Raw genomic sequence first — 19763 nt, 5'->3', positions numbered from 1 at the left:
AGAATTCTGTCTGTAGTCACTGTGTTAATGTTCACATCCACACTTCGGTTAAATGAGGTCCATTCTGAGTGTGTAATTAGAAGCCTGTGTATACTCCTAAACACTTCAGAAGATTTTTAGGGACAGGGAGGAAATCTGATAGATTTTACTGCATCATACATTCAGGTAGTAATTTTTGTTGTCTTGATAAGCATCTGAAAAGTAAACTTTTCTGCTAGATTTGATGCATTCAGGAGAGAAGACATACTTGCACTTAAAGTTGCTTTAATAAGTCAAACCTTTAATTTATGCCTAGCTGGTGTGTTTGTCATTAATTGTCATGACTAGACTTAAAATTTTGTTGTTGTTGTTCCTAGGACAGAGATCTAGGTGATGAGTATGGGTGGAAGCAGGTCCATGGAGATGTTTTTAGACCATCCAGTCATCCTCTAATATTTTCATCGCTTATTGGTTCTGGTTGTCAGATTTTTGCTGTGTCTCTTATAGTCATTGTTGTTGCAATGATAGAAGATTTATACACAGAGTAAGTATAATTGTGCCATGCCTTCCGCGTATAAATGCTTGAATGAACAAAATAATTACAAAAATGAATGTTCTAACTGGCCTGGAAAAAAGTGTTTGAGAATCTTTAGGTCTTGGTCTAGATCAGATGTAATATTCAGGACTCTTTTAATGAAACTTTGTCCTACTCTTATCATGTGAGTTGGTCTTTTAATTTTACTCTTTTATTGCTTGCTTCTTACATGATTTATTATGAAACTAGTTTGTTGTTCTGCAGCATCATGGGTAGATTATATGGGAAATAAATGTTAAAAGGTACATATTTCACTCCTGGTTTTGCCTGGAGTGACAAGATACTGCTATATTTCTTACCCTGTTTTCTGTGCCATGTCATGTAAAGACTGAAGTAGGAGTGTGCTGTGTTGTGGATAGTCCTGTTTACTGCGGACAATGCATTAAGCCAATCTTATCCACAAGTCTTCTCAGGAATGGAGATTTAATTTCTTAAGTTCTTTCAAACCGATACTACTCAGCCTGTGTTGCATGTAGAACCTCCAGCAATAGGTGGGCTGTGGTCCTGACTGGAGAGAGTTCATGTAGAACAAACAAATAGTACTCAAGTTTAAATTTAACACATCACTTCCAGTTCACGTAGTTATCTTCATTTACCTTTTATCTGTTTGAGATTTTGAGATTTTTGGTGTCCTGAATGGACTGATCTGTTTCTGTAGTGGTCATGTTTTGGATACTGGGGGGAATTTTCTTTTTTACAAGTGCTTTGTTTTAAGCAGTGACTAAAATTGCAAATCTCTGTTCTGTTTTCCCTTGAATATCACCTGTAACTTGATTTTAACGAGTTGTAATACTTCAATGTGCCACTAGAGAGAACTCTTGTTTTTTAATTTAGCTGCCTTTCAAAAGCCACTCTAGTACCAGTATCATGACATATTTTCATTTTTCGTATGGTGTTATTCCCTCCTTGTGCCCCATGGTTACATTTCTGGATACACTTACACGTTCTTAATTATACAGCATGTCAGCCCTTTAAGGGAGGGAATGAAACCATTTCAGAATGTTTATGCACTGTAGGGAAGATGTAAGTTATAGCAATTGTAAAATGTGTCAGAACAGTAATTTAAAAAAATATATGTGCACTTAGTCTTTTATTGCAATAGGCCTTTATATCACTTTCAAAGTGAATTTAATTCTGGGTGTGTAACGGAACAATTGACCAAATCTGGTGCAGACAGTTCTTACATTTAAGAAAATAGTGATGTGAGTGAAAAAGGCTGTAAACCAGAATTATGAGAATGATTGCCTGTCAGTGTTCTTCGGGTCTGTTAAAACTCTTAGGGATCATGCAGCTGATGCCAACTAAAAATCTCTCAGTGAAATTTAGTTGTGTCAGCTATTAATTTATTAATACTGGTTTTGAGAAGCTTTCCCATTAGAATATTTGAAATGTAAGTGAGCTCAAGAGTAGCAAATTTTGAGATGACTTTAGGTTAATGTCTTCTGATCATTTTACAGGTATCATACAGATTTACATGTGTCACTTCAGACTATGCATGGTCTTCTGGGGTTTTGCATGTGTTTCTAAATAGTCTTAAGTTAGAAGTGTTAAAATTGGTTTCTGTCTAACCAGTAGCTTGCTAAAATGGAACTATTGCTTATTTTTTTTAAGAAGCAAATGTTAGCATAATGCTCCTTTAGTGTGTGTGACCAACAGGTATATTTGCTTAGTTCAATCTATGCCATGCAGTCATGGAAGCTGGTTGTACTAAAGATTACTACTTTGAGTAGGGCAGGCATCCAGTACTGGTTCATCAAAACCTAAAATGCCAGTAGTCTGAAATTTCTCAGAACAACTAATTTGAAGAACGTACAGCAAGCTGGCTGAAAACCTACTGCCTTTTGCTATCAAAGAGTAGCAGAGGGACATGGGGAAACAGCTCTATTCATGAATATAATTTATATCTTGCTATTCTTAGACGTGATTTTTAAAAATGTATTTGGAGATGGCCTTTGTGATTTAAAATTATTAGCTTTGCCTGTAAAATTTCAGAAAAATTATACCAAAATGAACACTTCAACATTTAATGAGGTGATAATTTAAAAATGACTGAACTCTTCTGATTGGACCACTCCATGCTGATTTGTGGCTTCATTATAGTATTTATAATTTCTAAATCCGGTTTTCTAATTTTCTGTAAGATGAACACTTTTGATCTTAAAAGTTAATTTCTGAGGGATGGCAGAAACATCACTCACAATCTTATTATATTTTTGTTAATACTGGCCTTTATATTAAGTAAAGAGGACCGTTTATTTGCAATAGTTGGATCTTACACTTAATTTAAGTCACGAAAATAGTTCAGTTCTTCATACACAAGGTACTCATATCCAAATGTCAGTGCATTTTGATCTGAGGTAAGTTTTTGTACTCCAGTGAAAATAAATGCATGTTAGAAAATAATGTACTATGTCAGAACTCTTTTTCTCCCAGATTGAATTAGACTTGACCAGAAGCTTTGGATACAAACAGTTCTCATTCTTATGCAAATTTTACAATTTAAGCACTTTTACATTTTTACATTACCTAAAAATATTAAATAACGGCTTCTGCTAAATGTACATATTTTACTGTAATCTTTTGCTCTAAAACTGTTTGCTTTTCTGTTTCATTTACCAAAAAAATCACTTCTTGTAGGAGAGGATCAATGCTTAGTACAGCTATATTTGTTTATGCTGCAACATCGCCAGTGAATGGATATTTTGGAGGAAGCCTTTATGCTAGACAAGGAGGTAAAGTGTTTTCATGTTTCAGCATTTTCATTACATTATTAAATGGAGAAGTTGTTATTTTCTGATTTGCACCAACATAGAAATGTCCTCATAGAGTTAGGTCATTCAGATGGAATCCATTAAATTCTTAATAAACAGAAAATATTTTGAGTATATTTAACTATCATCTTATTTCCTATTCAGTATTGGCTGCATTTTCTAACTAAAGATAGCTGAAGTCTTTTGTTAATTTAAAAGTAATAAGAGCTAAAGAACTGTTAATGGTTGTATCTTATGAATTGCTTGTTATACTGTTGTATATAATTTTTTGTTTAATGGCATCCAGAGAGTATAATAGTCTCTCCCTTTTCTGTAACATGCTGTTAAACAGCTCACATCATTTTCTCCAGGTGACTCCTACATAGCCCTCCTCTATAGGTACCCGGGCGGTTATGTTTACTAACACGGAAAGGATGAGTATACAGTACTTACTAGACCATTAATTGTTGATGGGGAAAACCGTTTATAGCATCTTTTAAAGAAGGTTATTCTACTTTACAGTATGTGTTCTGCTTTATACTTAGCAAATTCAAAATGGGTATCAGTAGAGAGCAGAAGCCCAATAAAATTGACGTAACAGATTTGGACAGGCTGTCTTCAAGTGCTCCCCACTATGCTTCTGAGTTATGACCAATTACATCCTTGCAGTCCACTAGCTTCATCCATTCCCTATGCTGCAATAAAAGAGTAATCAATATCTATTATTTTCTGCAGTGCTTTAGAAAAAATAATTCTGGTAAGTTCGCAAAAGAAAATCTGTATCTTTTTAGCACAACATACTTGTTAGTATTCAGTCTCAACTGCACTCTAATCTACTTGAGTTTGGAGTTTAGGTGTTTCTTTTCATGTGGCTAGTGTATAAACCTAGTGATTGGTAGAAAAACAGATGTAGGTAAATTGGTGTTGCTGTTCTAAAATGTACCATGCTGTATAATTGGGCCAAATTTGCTTTTTTTTCTACAGATCAAACATGTTTCAACTCCTGAAATGCTGATTATGTTGGCTCATGATGAAAATACATATGATGGTCTTGAAAAGCATATGTTAGTTTTCTGACTTTTATTTAGTGAAAATTACAGATGCATCTATGGTGTATTAAATTTAAGTATAGACAGTAGTTAAGAGCATAGAAAGTAAAGGGAATATGGACAGAGAAAATTCTTAAGGTATTGCCCAAGAGGGTTTTTTTGAGCTCCTCGGGGAGCTCTAAACTTGGTAATAACTGCTAACAAGTGTTGCTGTTCCCTTTATGCCTAGGGTTTAGAAATCAGTTTCCTTCTACCTTTTCTGCTGTTGAAGATGTCTGAGTTCAATTTTGCTATATATTAAATGCCAGGGATAGCCAGTTCCTTAATACATCCTGAGTGTATGGAGTCAGCCTAGTTAGGTCAAGACAACCCGGAGCAGGTGCTGCCTGAAAGCAGCTGTAATGCTGAGTTGTCCTGGGAGCAGTGCTGAGCTCTCATATGCTCTCAGGGTGTGAGCAGGCTCTGCACAGAGCTGGCTCTGCTATCTCTGTCTCTGCTAATCTGCAGCTTCCATATACACTTATGTTTCATAGCCTGTTTTCTTTGGCCAGTTTAGTCAGCGTATGCTGTTCTTCAGCTGAAATATTCTCATGCTGTATCCCTTTTTCCTGCCTTTTTACCTGGAAATATTCTTGCACTGTATCCCTTTTCCTGTGTTTTCATCTGCCCTAATAAATTGATTAATGTGCTGCATTTTGAGAGTTGCCAGGAGTCAGATGAAACTGTTAGGTGACTCTTGGGTCTTGTATTGATGTAGTATGTTGTTACTTATTTCTTTCACCTTTTGGGGGGAGAAATAGTCAAACCCCCAAATTCTGGAGAGCTTGCTGATAACTTTTTATACAAAATACACTATCTCACCAGTCCCGGTGGAATGTCCCTTCTTACAGGAAGGCGATGGATAAAGCAGATGTTTATCGGAGCCTTCCTTATTCCAGCAATGGTGTGTGGAACTGCCTTCTTCATTAACTTCATTGCCATCTATTATCATGCTTCAAGAGCTATACCCTTTGGAACAATGGTGAGTCATTTTACGGGAGAATTTAAACACTATGGTAGACACAGGAAAACGATGTTTTAGTCTAAATACAATTGTGAGTCATAGCTTTAGCTTCCTAGTCAGAAATTTATTCTGGGAGGACTTTAAGGTGCTTCGAGTATAATTTGTTTTAATCACAATAGAAACAGCTGCTGGATTCCAACTACAGCCTCCTCTGCTTAAAATGATACTTGTGCTTTGTATTCAAGCTTAGTGTTATAACAACATGGGAAGTTAGCAACTTGAATTTTCTTCTGGATGGCCAACACAAACTGGTTATAAGCTAAAATGCAATACAGAAACATTCCAAGTGAAAGCTACTTCCAAATCATTGCAGTCAAGCAGAAAAAAATAGAAATAAAAGATCAGGCAACAATATGAGATGAGGCGTCCTGAGGAGATCTGGCTTTATGAAAATGAATCACTGTTTTCACTTTGTGAAGTGGTATTTAGTATCCAGTTATGATCTTATGTCTGTATTAACCATGTCACTTGAAAAACAATGCTGGTTGGATTACTTTCTTATTTAATTTTGATAACTTTTCTTGTTTCTTGTGGCTTTTGTCAGGATTTTGTTTTGTTGTCATGGCCCTTTCAACCAACCTCAAATAACCTTGTGAATACAATGTAGGAAATAACTGCTTGGCACTTTGGCAGAATATCCATTTGAGTTTGCAAGGAGTATTTGAGAGCAGAATTTTTTGAAATATGCACCATAAAGTTGTTTTTTCTAATTTTGTGTAGTAGCACTGTTAACTTTAAAAAATGTCTTAATACAGGAAGGCTTGTTTTCATTTCAATATCTGTAGCAAATCTTGGGATTTAACATTTTTTTATAGCTTCCTTCTTTGCATATCAGTTTTTGTGATAGATTAAATTGTTCAATCTATTCAGAGATGTTTGAGTAGCCTTGGATTTCTTCTTAGTTTAAATCTACCACAAAATTGAAGCTTAGTCTCACAAGTTCCGTGTTATAAATCATATTCTTTGGGATATAAACAAATTCAGTATGTAACTGAAAATACTTCTTAGGAACACACTGTTAATGAGTTAATGTGAAAGAAATCATAAATGGTAATAAAGAGACAATTCTCAGTTTCAGGCAAAGGCTTTCAATAATTTTTTACTGATGGAGGAGTTGTTACTTTACATGTACATGACTGGTTCTAGTCACCTCCTTATTAGCAGTATTTTCAATGCATGCCTAAATACCAACTTTTTACATTGAATTTATTGTAAATATAGTATTGAGCTAAACATATTTATAAACTGTTCACTTGGTTTTTTTTTTTTGTTGTCTTCTTCAAGAAATTGGATGAAAATTCTATCTTTGGATATGTTTGTATTAGTTGGTCAGTGCCCCAAAGGAATATTGTATTGGTTTTTCTTTCCTAAGCTAGCAATCATATACAATACTGTCATAAAAGTTTACAACATTGATCTTTGATATGTGCAATGAGGCTCTGTTTTACCGCTGAGCAAGCAGTTATGATATCACATTTCTTGCTTGTATTCCCATTTGGAGGTCAGGAATGCTGAGGAAGGGATTTCCACCTGTGCTGAAGTTTGTCTTGTAAATCTGTTCAACTGATTTGTATTTTAAGATCATGGAAACATGTACATGAGCAAATGGGAATATAAATCTTCAGGGGTCACTTAATCAGGATGTTAGGACTCTTTATGTGTAGCAATTTTAATGATCTCAAGGTTTTATGAAAGTGTTTGAATCATTATGACTGCAGCAATAAAACTTCAGTGGAGTTAGCGGACTTTTAGTAGGAGTGGGTTATGAATCGGAAACTTCATCAGAATAAGTAACGCTCTAATGACTTCAAATCAACTAATGAAGCTGGTTTGTAGAAGGAAATGAAAATTGTTTGAAATTACCATGTTATGCTTCAGGTTGAAGTCCCCGGGAAGCCCTCTGGCTTTATGGATAAGATACCTTTGTGTCTTTCCACCTTTGTTTTCAATGTAGAGAAGCTTCCAGAATTCTCTAGTGCAAACTTGCTGCTGCTGTTTTCTTGGGGAAATAAAATCTCTGCCATCTAAATGTACTAGGACACAGAAATTACTTCCTTTACCCTTGCACCTCTTGAAACCACCCTCCTTTATTTAAATTGCTGGCAAGAATTACCACCTCTTCTTGACTACTGTAAATCTGGAAAAAGCAGTTGCTGAAAAGTCTGAGCTAAAAGATTGTTAAGAGACCATGCTTAAATATGACGTCCTGTGCTTTGCCTGTTTTGCATTGCCACTTTCCAGTGAACTGCTAGGTAGTCTCCTCTCTGTGACTTAATTCCTCCCTCCAAACAGATTTTTCTATGGAATGAAGGTGAGGGCAGCTCATAGTGGCAAAGGCAAGACATCCAAGCTAATGCACAATTAGTGCATCTTTGATCTACCTGGAATCTGCTCTTCTACATTTTGTGTTGAAATGCTCAAATTAATCAGGCTCTTCAGGACCTTCATACACCTCTCTGTCATTGCAGTCCATTTTGAACTTCAGAGTTTCATTCACCTTGTATAATTCACTCCCACTGTCTGGGATCTCCTTGAAGATGTGGTGGGGACTGGGAAGGTCCAAAGCTCGTTTCTGAAATCATTCTTCAGTCTTGGGACTCTGCCTTTAGCCCTTTTGGATATACATCCAAGCTGTCTTACCTATACTGTGACAAACCTTCTGTACTGAAATACGCCATGAGCCTGCACAAAGGCTTAATCTCTTCCCTGGGATATCTTTCAGCTGCCCTAACCTTCAAAATGCAATGGCGAATGTGACAGATTTTATTCAAATATGAGAGCTCTTTAAAACTTAATGGTTTAAAGCTTTCAACTCCCTAATCGTATGAAGGAGACATAGAAGTCGTCTTTTCTTCTCTCATCTCTTCACCTTTATAGAAATACAGTGGGTACTGTTCAATTATTTGTTCTTTTAGAGCCCAAATTTGATTTTTTTGGGGATGTTTTGTTTAGTGTATCATATTGCTGGTGAACATAGAGGAGTTCTGAAGGTGTTAAACACCTTGACCTACCTTCTGTTGATACTTGAGTCTTTTCGGTGTATTTGTCAATCATCTTTCTATTTTGTTGCATTTGAATTATATGTAAAATATGGAGCATGGAACAATTAAAAAGAATTTTAAATATTGACAAGTGACCTCTCGATATACATCTGAGTAGCGTGGTGGTAGTTCTGTGCAGAAATACGTAGTAATGCTGAATTTCTACAGAGTACAACATGATTGAATTTGAAGGGACCATCTTAATTCTGGCATTTCATAAGTTGTGACTGCTTATGTTGTTCTCTGTGTGATACATAATTTAAAGATTTCCATTAAGGCTACCATGTCTGATATAATATTCTGACTGCAGAATCCATGCAGCTTCTATTAAACTGTTTAAGATGTACCATTTTTGTTTTGTTTGAGCAATAGTTTCCTGTGCAGCTAATGTTTCCAGTATACATTTTTAACAATTTAAATAAGGTTGCACAGACTGATTGAGACCCTAGTGCTTGCATCTTTTATACCTTGTTTAAACTAGAAAAAAGTATTTCCTCCAACAGATAGCTTAATCCAGGCTGCAGCCATCCCTCTGACAGCTTTAAGTTGTTATGTGTATTGGCTGCTGCTGAAAAAGGAGGACCCGGTAGCACCAAAAATTTTCATACCCGGGTAAGAAAATACACCTGGCTAAAAGTAGAAAAAAATATAGTTATGTACATTCAGCAAGGGTGCTTCCTCAGATTGCTTGAAAGTGACTGTGGAACCCTTGGCCAAAAACCTCATTTTTGCTGAAAATAGACACAACTTAATGCTTCTGCCTAAATTTTCAACAGTTCAATTTATTACCCAAAGCAGCACCCTAGATTAACAATTTAGCTGGAATAAAATTAGTAACACTTTATTTTGAAGCCTTCTATTCTTTTCTTGTTCTATGTAATGTTTGGCCAGATGATGCGCAGAAAACCGTTTCACTGTACAGGTTCAGTAACCCCTATATGGGGGGGTGAAGAGTCTCATGACTGAGAGTGCAGTTTTGGTAGCTGACAGGAAGGATCAAGCTGCTGCTTTGACAGTTAATTTTTATTGCTTTTCTCCCTTGTGCATTAAGCAGTCAAGGCACCATAGCCTGCCAGTAGCTGTTTAATATTAGATATGCTCATAAAAATTTTAATTATCACCTTTGAATGAAGTTTAATCTACAGTTGTCAGAAAATATGAAACACATGGCACTGGAACATAAATTATATTCCTCTTGACAATGTTTCCTTTCAAATAAGGAAAACTGAATTCTGCATATTCAGTCAAGGGCAGTAGAATATTCTTTCCCCATCAAAACAAAACAAAAAGGGGTTAGAAAGAATACAGGCTTGGTGAGGTTGACAGTCTCTTCTATGGCAACTAAAACCTACAAACCATGTGATTATATAAGATATTTTATACAACAAAAATGCAACAGACAAAATGAAATAAGTATGTTTTAATGTACTGGCTTGGTAGAAAAACTCATGTAATTTGTCTTCAGTAACACGGATTATGGAGAATGTGTATGGAAAACTGGATTTGTAGATGTAGTAGATTGGCCCATCCGCATAATTTGCGTTTTCCGAATTGGTAGTTAAAACTGTTCTCTGAATTTCTCTTGGCTGATGTTACAGTAATACTTCTCTTAAGACTCATGAAGACCTAACTTTATCTCTGCCTGTCATGCAAGAGCTATTACTGGGGTTTGGTTTTTTTTTAGTATGTTACCAGTGACCTCTGTAGGGAGGTGCTTCTGTGGGAGGGCAGAGCATGTATGTGTGTTGATCCTGCCTTGCTTTCCTCTTACCATCTGTGATGGTGAAATGGAGGCCAGTAAGTGCCTGAGCTGCTTTCGCCATTGTAATCTCATTCTCTGAAACCTTTGAGGCAGAAATCTTGTAACTTCTCTCTTTCAGTTAAGACACTTGTGTACCCCAGTGCCCTGTGTTTGCTTCAGTTTGGATTTGAACTCTCTAGGTTTAGACATTGCCCAGCCTGCATCATCACTGCCCTTGTCATCTGTGGCAACAGGCACTGCCTGTTCAGTTTGGGAGGGAGACAGTGTCTTCACCTCAGATCTGAAATTAAGAGGAACATGCCTGAAAAAGCAGAAGCTAGAAAAGCCAGCTATCTCCAGAGAATACTATTACTGCCAAGAATGAAGAAAATAATTTTCAGCAGGCATCAATCTGAGCAGGTAGACTACCTTGGAGTCAGGCAGCAAGTCGAAAGCAAGAAAGAAGATGCTACTGAGGTCAGCACAGTGTGTTCTGATTCTAACCAGTACTGGTTGTGTTGGTCAACCTACTAAGACCAGCAGGTTGCTGTCACTAGCGTGGGGTTATCTCAGAAGAAAGAACATTCACATCTTTATCAACTCGGACAGCTTATCAGAGGCAGGTGGAAGTGGGAAGCATTCCTGACCCTGTACTATGGTCCATCCTTGCTTGCTTAGTTGGACCTTCTGCAGAATTATCTCAGATAATTTTGGACTCCTGAATGGCTCCAGGAAACAAGGAAAAAATTGTTTTTCAGTTGTAGCTGTCCTCAGAACATAGCATAGCATTAAGACAGGTAATTCATTGTTCAACAAAATGTTGACTTTACCTAATGCTGCTTACTAGATTTCACTGAGGATGCTGGCTGTTCTGTCTGAAATCAGTTCATTTTTCAAGCCAAATGCTTAATAGAATGGAACGTGTTACACCATTATCAGTCATGCTTTGACTGCTCTGATAACGAAACCATGAGCACTCAGATTTTCTGATGGATGCCAATTACAAGTGTACTGGGGACAGGTTGGCAGTACTTACTGAAGCCATTATTCAAGGAATCTTGGTCTGTCTCAGCCTGTTTTACGCAGATAAACATTTTAGATTTCAAAGCTGCTGCTGAGTCAGTCTCCCAGACAACACAACAGCCAAGCCCTACTGGAAAAAGTTGGACCTTCTCCTTGCCCACCTGATTTGAAGTCATTCAGCTCTGCAGTTGGTGTCACTAGAATGAGATGCTACTGACTGCCTTTTTTCATCGATGAGTTTGCCAGCTAATCAGTAATTAGTCCTGGATGTTCCTTGTTTGGTTCCTTGTCCAAGGTTATATTCTTTCCATGTGGATTCCCTATGGTAGATGTGTTTTGCAAGATAGACAATTACAAGCTATTAAGTTTTGTTCCAGGTGAGCTTGGAACCCAAGGCTGTTCGGAGACAGTCGCTTTCTGCAGTAAAGCAGTGGATTTACTTTCTACCACTATCCCCAGTCAGTGGTAATTTCCAAGATCAAGAAATGAAGCTACAGACATCTTGATAACTGTGCTATAAAAGACAGTTGTGGTTGGATAAGCAGTACAGATGCCCTTTCATGCTGCCTGTGTCTGAGCTTTCTGCCTCAGTACCTGCCAGAGCACCACAGAGCACCATGGGCAGGGGCCACCCAACACACCTGGTGGTCCTTGCCAGGCAGAGCAGAGCAAGCTCTTCCTGCAAATAGAAGTAAGTTTCAATATGGTCAGCTTGGAAATTCTTTGGATCCTGTCCAGGCCTTAATTCTTGAATGGCTCTTCTACCCACTGTACCTCAAGCAAGCTGGGCTTTTTTGGTCAGAATTTTAGTAAATGTAGCACTCAAGGTGATCTTCTTTAATGTTTTCAATACTTCTTGACATTTTTCTCTGAAAATTCTTGTCTGCTCATTCTTTTAGACTGAGCAGTTCTCAAGGGCAGGATCTGCGTCTATTAAGGGAGTGCGTTGTATACTTCTGTAACTTATTCTTAGGCAACCTCAGTGTCCTGCTTAAGACACTATGCTTGCTTACTTGTGTTTTCAAGTAATGGAAGAAGATAAATGGGAGATACTAAATATGTATTAATTGTGTAGAATCTGCTTTATTTTTGGCAAGTATAAATGCTACCTATTTTTTCCTTATTGTAGTGGTTTGAACCCAGAGGGCAACTGAGCACCACGCAGCCTTCACTCGGGGTGGGGGGGGGGGGGGAGGAATGGGTGTGGGTGTGGTGTCACCTATTAATGGTCACAGGCAAAAGACAGGCTCGTTGGGGGAAGAAAAAGGATGTCACTTTAATCAAAACACTAACGATAATTACATTTATCAAACAGAATGGGACAGTGAGAAGCGTTACCATATCTTAAAAAAAAACCAACCCTCCCCCCACTCGTCCCTTTTTCCCGGGCTCAGTTTGTTCCCAATATTTCTACCTCCTCCCCCAGCGGCACAGGGGCATGGGAGGGGCTGGTCGGTGCAGTCAGTCCGCTGGTGCTTCCTCCAGGGCATGGAGAAGCACTTTTCTGCATTCTTCCCTCTGCTCCACGTGGCATCCCTCCCACGGGAGACAGTCCTCCACGAAGTTTCTGTGGCGTGAATCCTCCCCACAGGATGCATTCTTCTCTGCTTCTCTGGTGGCCTCCATGGGTGGCAGAGGGAAGGAGGGGGGCGGCCCTGCCCTCCCACCACAGGATACAGGAAGGGTCTCTGCTCTGGCACACGTTCCCCCCCATCCTCCTCCTTCCTTTCACTGACCTCGGTGTTCCCATAGGTGTCCTTCTTGTAACTTGTCCTCAAAGTCCCCAACCCTCTCTCAGGTTTCGCTTCTTAATGTGTTATTGCAGAGGTGTGGCCACCTTCACTAATTGACTCGGCCTTGGCCAGAGGTGGGTCTGACTTGGAGCTGGGGGAGCTTTTGAGAAGCTTCTCACAGGGGCCACTGCTATAGCCCCCTCCCCCTCCCACACTACCAAAAACTCTGCCCCACAAACCCCATTTATTTACCACTGAAGCTTCATATTTTAGTGGCTCGTGATGCAGTTCTTTAATAATCTCAAAGATATACAGAGCAGTCTGGACAGTGCTTCTGCTTGTTGACCACCAGTTTGGTGTACTGTACCCCTTCTGTGAAGCATGAAGGCTTGCTCTATCCAACTCCAGACAACGTTTTCTGTTCACATCTGGCCTAGGCTAGTAATGATATACAAGTCAGTAATAGAGGGATAACCTTTTGACAGATGTTGCCTTAAACTGGTGTGATTGACTTAATGCTAAGTTTGTATTGAGCTGATGTAGTGCAGTTTCTCATCTCACGAAGCCTAGCAGTTCTTGCTTTTCAGCTGCTTGCAGTAGATTTCTGTAAATATAACATATGTGAACAGCCTTTATTTATCCTGGAGTAACTGCTTCTTAAGTCAGTGTGTGGTTCTTAGATCTGGTCCTCTGTTCATTGTTTTGGATTAATCTGCTGCCATGGACTTTGTGTGCTGATGGAGTGAAAGAGGAATATAGCTTCTTTGCTCAGGAAGCACCAGGTTGTACGCAGAGCCTCAGGCAACAGTGCTTTTAAAAGACAGTATTTTCATATGTTTGCATAGAGACGGTCACAGAGTCAATATTCAGGACTATGGTTATTGCATTACAGGCAACTGTTCTGTCTTTAATTATCAGTATCAAAAAGTTAAACTGTCTATTGCTAATCCATTGTGTGCCAAAGAGTTAGGAGTAGAGAATGTCTTGTTAAACATTTGAAATTTTCCTGTTTTGGAAGATAAAAATATGTTGCCTTCAAGGAACAGCAAAAGTAGAGTTACATACATATACTGGAAAAAAGATGACTCATGGTAAAATTTTAGGGAGGCTGTTTCATTAAAAAGAGCTGGAACGTTGGTTTGACTTTGCTGCATTGTGCATAAACCTAATCTCTATATTTAAGTAGGGCCATTGTGCTTCTAAATTGCGTATCTGTGCATGCCAGTGGTTACTTGTGTCTTTGGCAGTCTGTGTTATTAATTACCTTGTGGATAATAGAGAAAATTGAACCCAAAATTTTGATTGGTAGTATTTTGACATAGCTTTGCAATTCTTCTCTGGGTTTCTTATTTGGATTGGATTAAAAATTTTGTACCCAGCACTTGTAACTTCGTGTGCAACTGCCTAACTGCTAAATGTTCATTCCCAGGGATAGCACGCTCTGCAAAAGTTTGCGAAGCTGACAAAATTTTCTGTGATGAAGTACCATGAAGATTTCAATTTCTTTCCTGTGCAATGTTTTGAGTATAATGATTAGATGGTTCTGTTGTCTCAACTGATGCAAGAAAATTTACTTAATAATGTTTATTAGGAAGTTTCTCAGGAAATAAGTACTTCCATTTGATAAAATACATGTATGTTGACTAATGCTTCAGAACTAGGAGTATGATTCTACAGCAATAACTACTAAGGACTAATATATACAGAGTGGGTTAGTTATCTTTTGCCATTTTATATCTGATTTTTAAAATTATTATTTATTTTTTGCTTACAGGTGGCAGTGTGCTGTATTTGTTTCTTTGTCATTCTTCCATTGAACCTTGTTGGTACAATTCTTGGCCGAAATCTGTCAGGACAGCCTAATTTTCCATGTCGTGTCAATGCAGTGCCTCGTCCAATACCAGAGAAAAAATGGTAAAGACAAGCATGAGTATTAACTAGAAGTATTCACTTCAGTATGTTTAAAATTACTTTTCAGGTGTGATCGTTAAAATTTTTTCTGAAATAACTTTTTTTTAAAAAAAATGAGTTGTGTCTAGAACAGCAGCTCTACTGACATTTCCTTAATATGATTTTTCTGTTGAATTAAAACACCATGGTTAATAGTTGCATCAGATTTTACAGTCCTGGATCACAGATTCATGTTTGGCCTGAAATGGTCTTTAGTCTCTTATGTAAAAAGGATGGTCCTAACCCAGTTGTTGTATTAGGTATCTTGAAACTAAACCTTTCTTCTTTAGTTAGTGCCTCTTACAGATTTAGGATTGAATGTGCCTTGGAGGCAGACCTGTTCTTGTTGATAGTCTCCATGTACAAGCTGAGACGTATTTGCAGGGTGATGGTGGGGAGAAGCTTGCAATGCTGTTCCCAATTTTGCACTTTTGTTGATGGCACAAAGCCTAGAACATTCCAGGTATATGGTTTGAATTGTGAATAAGCCTTGCATTATTTTTGAAGTGAATGTAAAGGGGTGCCTAGTCTCAAAAAGTAGACTTAGTTTTTTTGGAAAATCATGAATGCAGTCTTTTTTTCCTATTAATTTAATTCTGAGATGGAAGCAGCAAGCTATGGAAATGAAAATATCCTCAGAGGATTTTTTAATAGATTTTTATTGCTTTCCCTGTTCAGAGGAATGGAACAGGCAAAGTGAAGGGGGCACTGAGACATGTACACCCATGATATCTAGGAAGTGCAGCACACTTAGTCTCTTCTTAGTGGTGGGTTGTGCAGTTCAGATGCTAGGATTTGATTTATAGTGTGACCTGTATCTTGGGGATCTGATGGATTTTTATGGATCAGCCTGACAGATAAAAAGAAATAAGATACTTCTCTTGAAGATGATGAAATTGCACACCATCAACTTAGACAAGTCTCCCTATAAATAATAAAAGAAACTGCAAATTAAATCACTGGTTACTAGGTAGATTCGGTGTCATTGCAAGTACTGCAGAGAGGTCACCTTTAGTAAGTGACAGTATCATCGACAGGTAGCTGAGTATTCATTTTTGGCCATATGCTCATGACTCAGTATAGCATTAAAAATAAACACTGGTTCTTAATTATATAACCATCACCCTGCAAAATTTTCTTTGCGCTTTTTGCTGTATTTGTAGGCATCAACAGTGCTGAGTTTTCCCTGCCTGCCTTCATTTGAGGGTAGTGGATGCTATGGGGCTTGATTGCTTAGGCCCTTTTTGGGCGAAAGAGATTCTTTCTGTAGCCTTTAAGGCTGCTTAGATGCCTAACCTTATGCCTGTAGGTGATAGGCATGAGCCTTATGTTTTGTTTCAGCTTTCCCCAAGACTAACTCCTCCTTCTATCCATACACATGACATCTTTGGGGGAATCTTCTTTCTAATATGCTGGTCTGAGGCAAAAATGTTCTTAGCATGCCTTTTAAATAATTCTCTGTGCTATGTTAATTATCTGGTTATATGTCTCAATACACTTATAAATGAAGGATTAAAATTGTCCCTAAACTAACCTTAATATCTCTCAGGTTCATGGAACCAGCTGTTATTGTTTGCCTAGGTGGAATCCTCCCTTTTGGATCAATTTTTATTGAAATGTGAGTATGTCAGCTATTTGCCAATTTGATTAAAAATTATAATAATTTAAGTTCAATTACAATACATCAGCATATTCTGTTTACTCTCTTCAGGTATTTCATTTTTACTTCATTCTGGGCTTACAAGATCTACTATGTTTATGGCTTTATGATGTTGGTTCTGGTTATCCTCTGCATTGTGACAGTTTGTGTGACTATCGTTTGTACATATTTCCTGCTAAATGCAGAGGATTACAGGTGGTAAGTGTTGCATTATTTTCATAGTTAACCAGATTGTGGGAGTTTTCTAGAAAAGTAATGTTTCTTCAGTCTAGATGGGTCTTTTCAAAGTGTCCCATGTCCAGATTTTAGCTGTAGGGAATAAAACCAGTTCTTGGATCCTTTCTGTACAGGAGCTTTCTGTGTGTATGTGCATCTGTGTATGCCTGTATGTACATATAAAAAAAAAGTATGTCAAGGCACACAGGCATATGAAGTCAGATCATCACCTGGTATCAGTGGTAGCTGTTGCCGTAGAAGCTTCTGTCACAGCAGACAACATGTAGATGTTGTTAAGTAAGTCTGTAGAATCAGTACGCTTTATTTTCAGGGTAAGGTTTTAGTGCATTGTGCATATTCTTGGGAAGCCTTTTGGTTAGATATATGATGGACATGCATGTTTGCTTTCAGGCAATGGACAAGCTTTCTTTCTGCGGCATCAACTGCGATTTATGTTTACATGTACTCCTTTTACTACTACTTTTTCAAGACAAAGTAAGTGTAGTTTTCTTGCTTCAGTATCAGGTTACCATATTGCCAAATAAGTTTACTGATAAAAACTGAGGAAAATACCTAGCATAAATTCCTATCTTTCTTTTTCAGGATGTATGGCTTGTTTCAAACATCATTTTACTTTGGTTATATGGCAGTATTTAGCACAGCTTTGGGAATAATGTGTGGTAAGTTTCAAATATATTGACAGTTTTCTGTCAGAATTTTTCAGACTGTCATGTTCCTGATTTTTAGCTCTGTGGTTTTGGTGGTGGAGTGTGTATGTCTGCAAGATCTGCTCAAAAAAGCTTACAATCTTTAAAAAGAATCTTAGGGTTCTCTGCTTATACTTGGTTCCTACCTAATATAGGAGATTTCTGTGGATTGTGTCTTCTGATAGGAAGATAATTTATGTACTGTGCAGAGCATTTCACCTTCAGGGCAAGCTTGAAGGACTCAATACTGGGCAAGAAATTCTGCAAAATAAAGTCCAAATTAAGTTGAGTTCATGCTAATATTTTGTTTTGGAGTTTTTACTGTTGCACCAAGACAAGGAGTTAGGTATACCCATTGAGGCAGCAATGGTATCACAATTCTGATGACACCACCATCTGTATCTTGTGGCATGTATATATGAGGGTGACCAGAAGAGAAAGGACTGAAACTTCAGGATAACACTTGAGAAATAAGTATTGGAATATTCACATGAGAGTGCTCCTCTGTGCAGCTGAAATTCTGTGCTTTTTAAGCTACTCTTTTGACAGATATTTAGAGAAAAACATAGTTCTTGACATGGAGGTCCTCTGATAAAGTCAAATATATTTGTTCACCTGTTAGCTTTATTTTTATCCTTTGCTTTATGACTTTCAGAAAGTGCTACTTGCTTCTTTTGCACTTTTGTATGATGTTATTATTTGCTTTTTATGTGTGATCCTTGTTTAATACTTTCCTTCTTAGCAGTGGATGAATAGTCCTATAGACTCTAGTGGAAGGATTTATTTGAATTAGATATTTGAGACACGTGATGTCTTACAGGAACTTCACTTTCTGTAAAGTATACATTTCTTGATATCCCAAGAGAGTGGGTAATTTCACAATGCTTTTTAAAAAGGGGAGGGAAATAATCTCTTAACTGCTGAGTACCTGTTCCCCTTTTCTTTCACACAATCTAATCTTGCTTCATCAGGTTCTTGGCACATTACAAGACTTCCCTGCTGTTCTGGTAGTCTTGCAGCCATTTTTTTTTTCCTTTAATAGGCTTATGCTTTTCAGCTCTAATCTTTTCTTTTTAAAGTGCTCAGGCTGGTATTGATTAAAATGTCTATGATGCAGAAGCCAAACTTGCCCACCAGTTTCTGTAATTAAAGTGTTTTTTAAAACATGGAAAAGGAAGATTGTCAAATGTTTTCTCATCATGGTAGGACACTACTTGATGGAATATTAGAGTGAAATCCAAATGTATTCAAAATCAGAAAATACTTTAACACTTTAAACTTTATGTCCACAGCTCTATTGAGATTTCTTAAGTGTGTTGGAAGAGAAGCTGTGAGATTCCTTTTTACTGAGAACTCCCATTTGCAGCATGTGGAGGGAAGAAAAAAATTCCCTTGTCAAAAAGCATTTGTCTAGGGAACTTGCTGCCATTGAGGTCTAACAAAGACATTTGTGTTAAAGAATTGTGCAGTGTGCGTGCTACTGACTGTACATCTCCTGTGAAAAGTGTGCAGAACTGTGCTTTGGAGGCTCATGCGAATGGGCGTGTTCAGCGTCTCACAGTTGGATGAGAGACAAACTAATTTGGATCCAAAGCAGCCACAGGGAAACTCTGTAGGCTTGTATCATCCAACTCTGGTTTTAGTGCCCCTGACAATGCCTAGGAAACTCAAATCCCACATGTAGTGGGATGCTTTGATCCACAAAGTCTGCTGCCCTCTGCAGAGCATCTCAGTTCTGGGACTGGACAGTAGGGAGCCCATGAGAACTTCCAGACCTTTTCAGCTCCTCATGTTTCCCTCTTAGTGACAGAAAAGAATAAAACTTATTCCCCAGCTCAGTGGATGGCTTAGGAGCTAGGTAGTATAGAAAGGCCTCTTGCAATACCACACTTCAGCATCCAGATAAATACTGTAAGTATGATTGAAGGGCTTTTAAAAAAAAAAAAAAAATCTGTGTTTACAAAGTCACAACTGTAGTGTTAATTGGTTTGAAGTAATAGGTGGGAATTAAGTTTTCTGTTTTGTGTTTGCTCTTTCTCACTATTTTAATTTTTCTCTTTATTTAAAAGCTTGTTGTTCTGCTGAAATATGCTTGTAGTCTATTTCTGCTAAACCTACATAGGCCATAAGCAAGTTATAAATATAATCTGATAAGGTGTTTAATAAATAAATCATTCCCTTTACTATGGATTTTTTTACTCAAATGAGCCAACTGTCCAGCATTTGTTTCAGGAAGACATTCTTTAGTAGTCATTG

At 37.8% G+C, this 19763-nt stretch overlaps 1 protein-coding gene across 2 annotated transcripts in view; it reads left to right on the top strand.

Annotated features, from left to right (window-relative positions):
- Positions 1 to 19763, top strand: part of TM9SF3 (transmembrane 9 superfamily member 3) — a 53060-nt gene that overhangs the window by 27827 nt on the left and 5470 nt on the right. For both annotated transcript variants that reach the window (XM_074830756.1, XM_074830757.1), the window contains exons 7-14: positions 357 to 523; positions 3212 to 3306; positions 5264 to 5394; positions 14749 to 14888; positions 16474 to 16542; positions 16636 to 16782; positions 17212 to 17295; positions 17404 to 17480. In XM_074830756.1, the coding sequence (XP_074686857.1) occupies positions 357 to 523; positions 3212 to 3306; positions 5264 to 5394; positions 14749 to 14888; positions 16474 to 16542; positions 16636 to 16782; positions 17212 to 17295; positions 17404 to 17480 (910 nt within the window). The remainder of the gene's footprint in view (positions 1 to 356; positions 524 to 3211; positions 3307 to 5263; positions 5395 to 14748; positions 14889 to 16473; positions 16543 to 16635; positions 16783 to 17211; positions 17296 to 17403; positions 17481 to 19763) is intronic.

This window comes from Strix aluco, chromosome 7 (assembly GCF_031877795.1).
Source record: "Strix aluco isolate bStrAlu1 chromosome 7, bStrAlu1.hap1, whole genome shotgun sequence".
Classification (NCBI taxonomy): Eukaryota; Metazoa; Chordata; class Aves; order Strigiformes; family Strigidae; genus Strix; species Strix aluco.
This window is presented reverse-complemented; position numbering and strand designations above follow the sequence as displayed.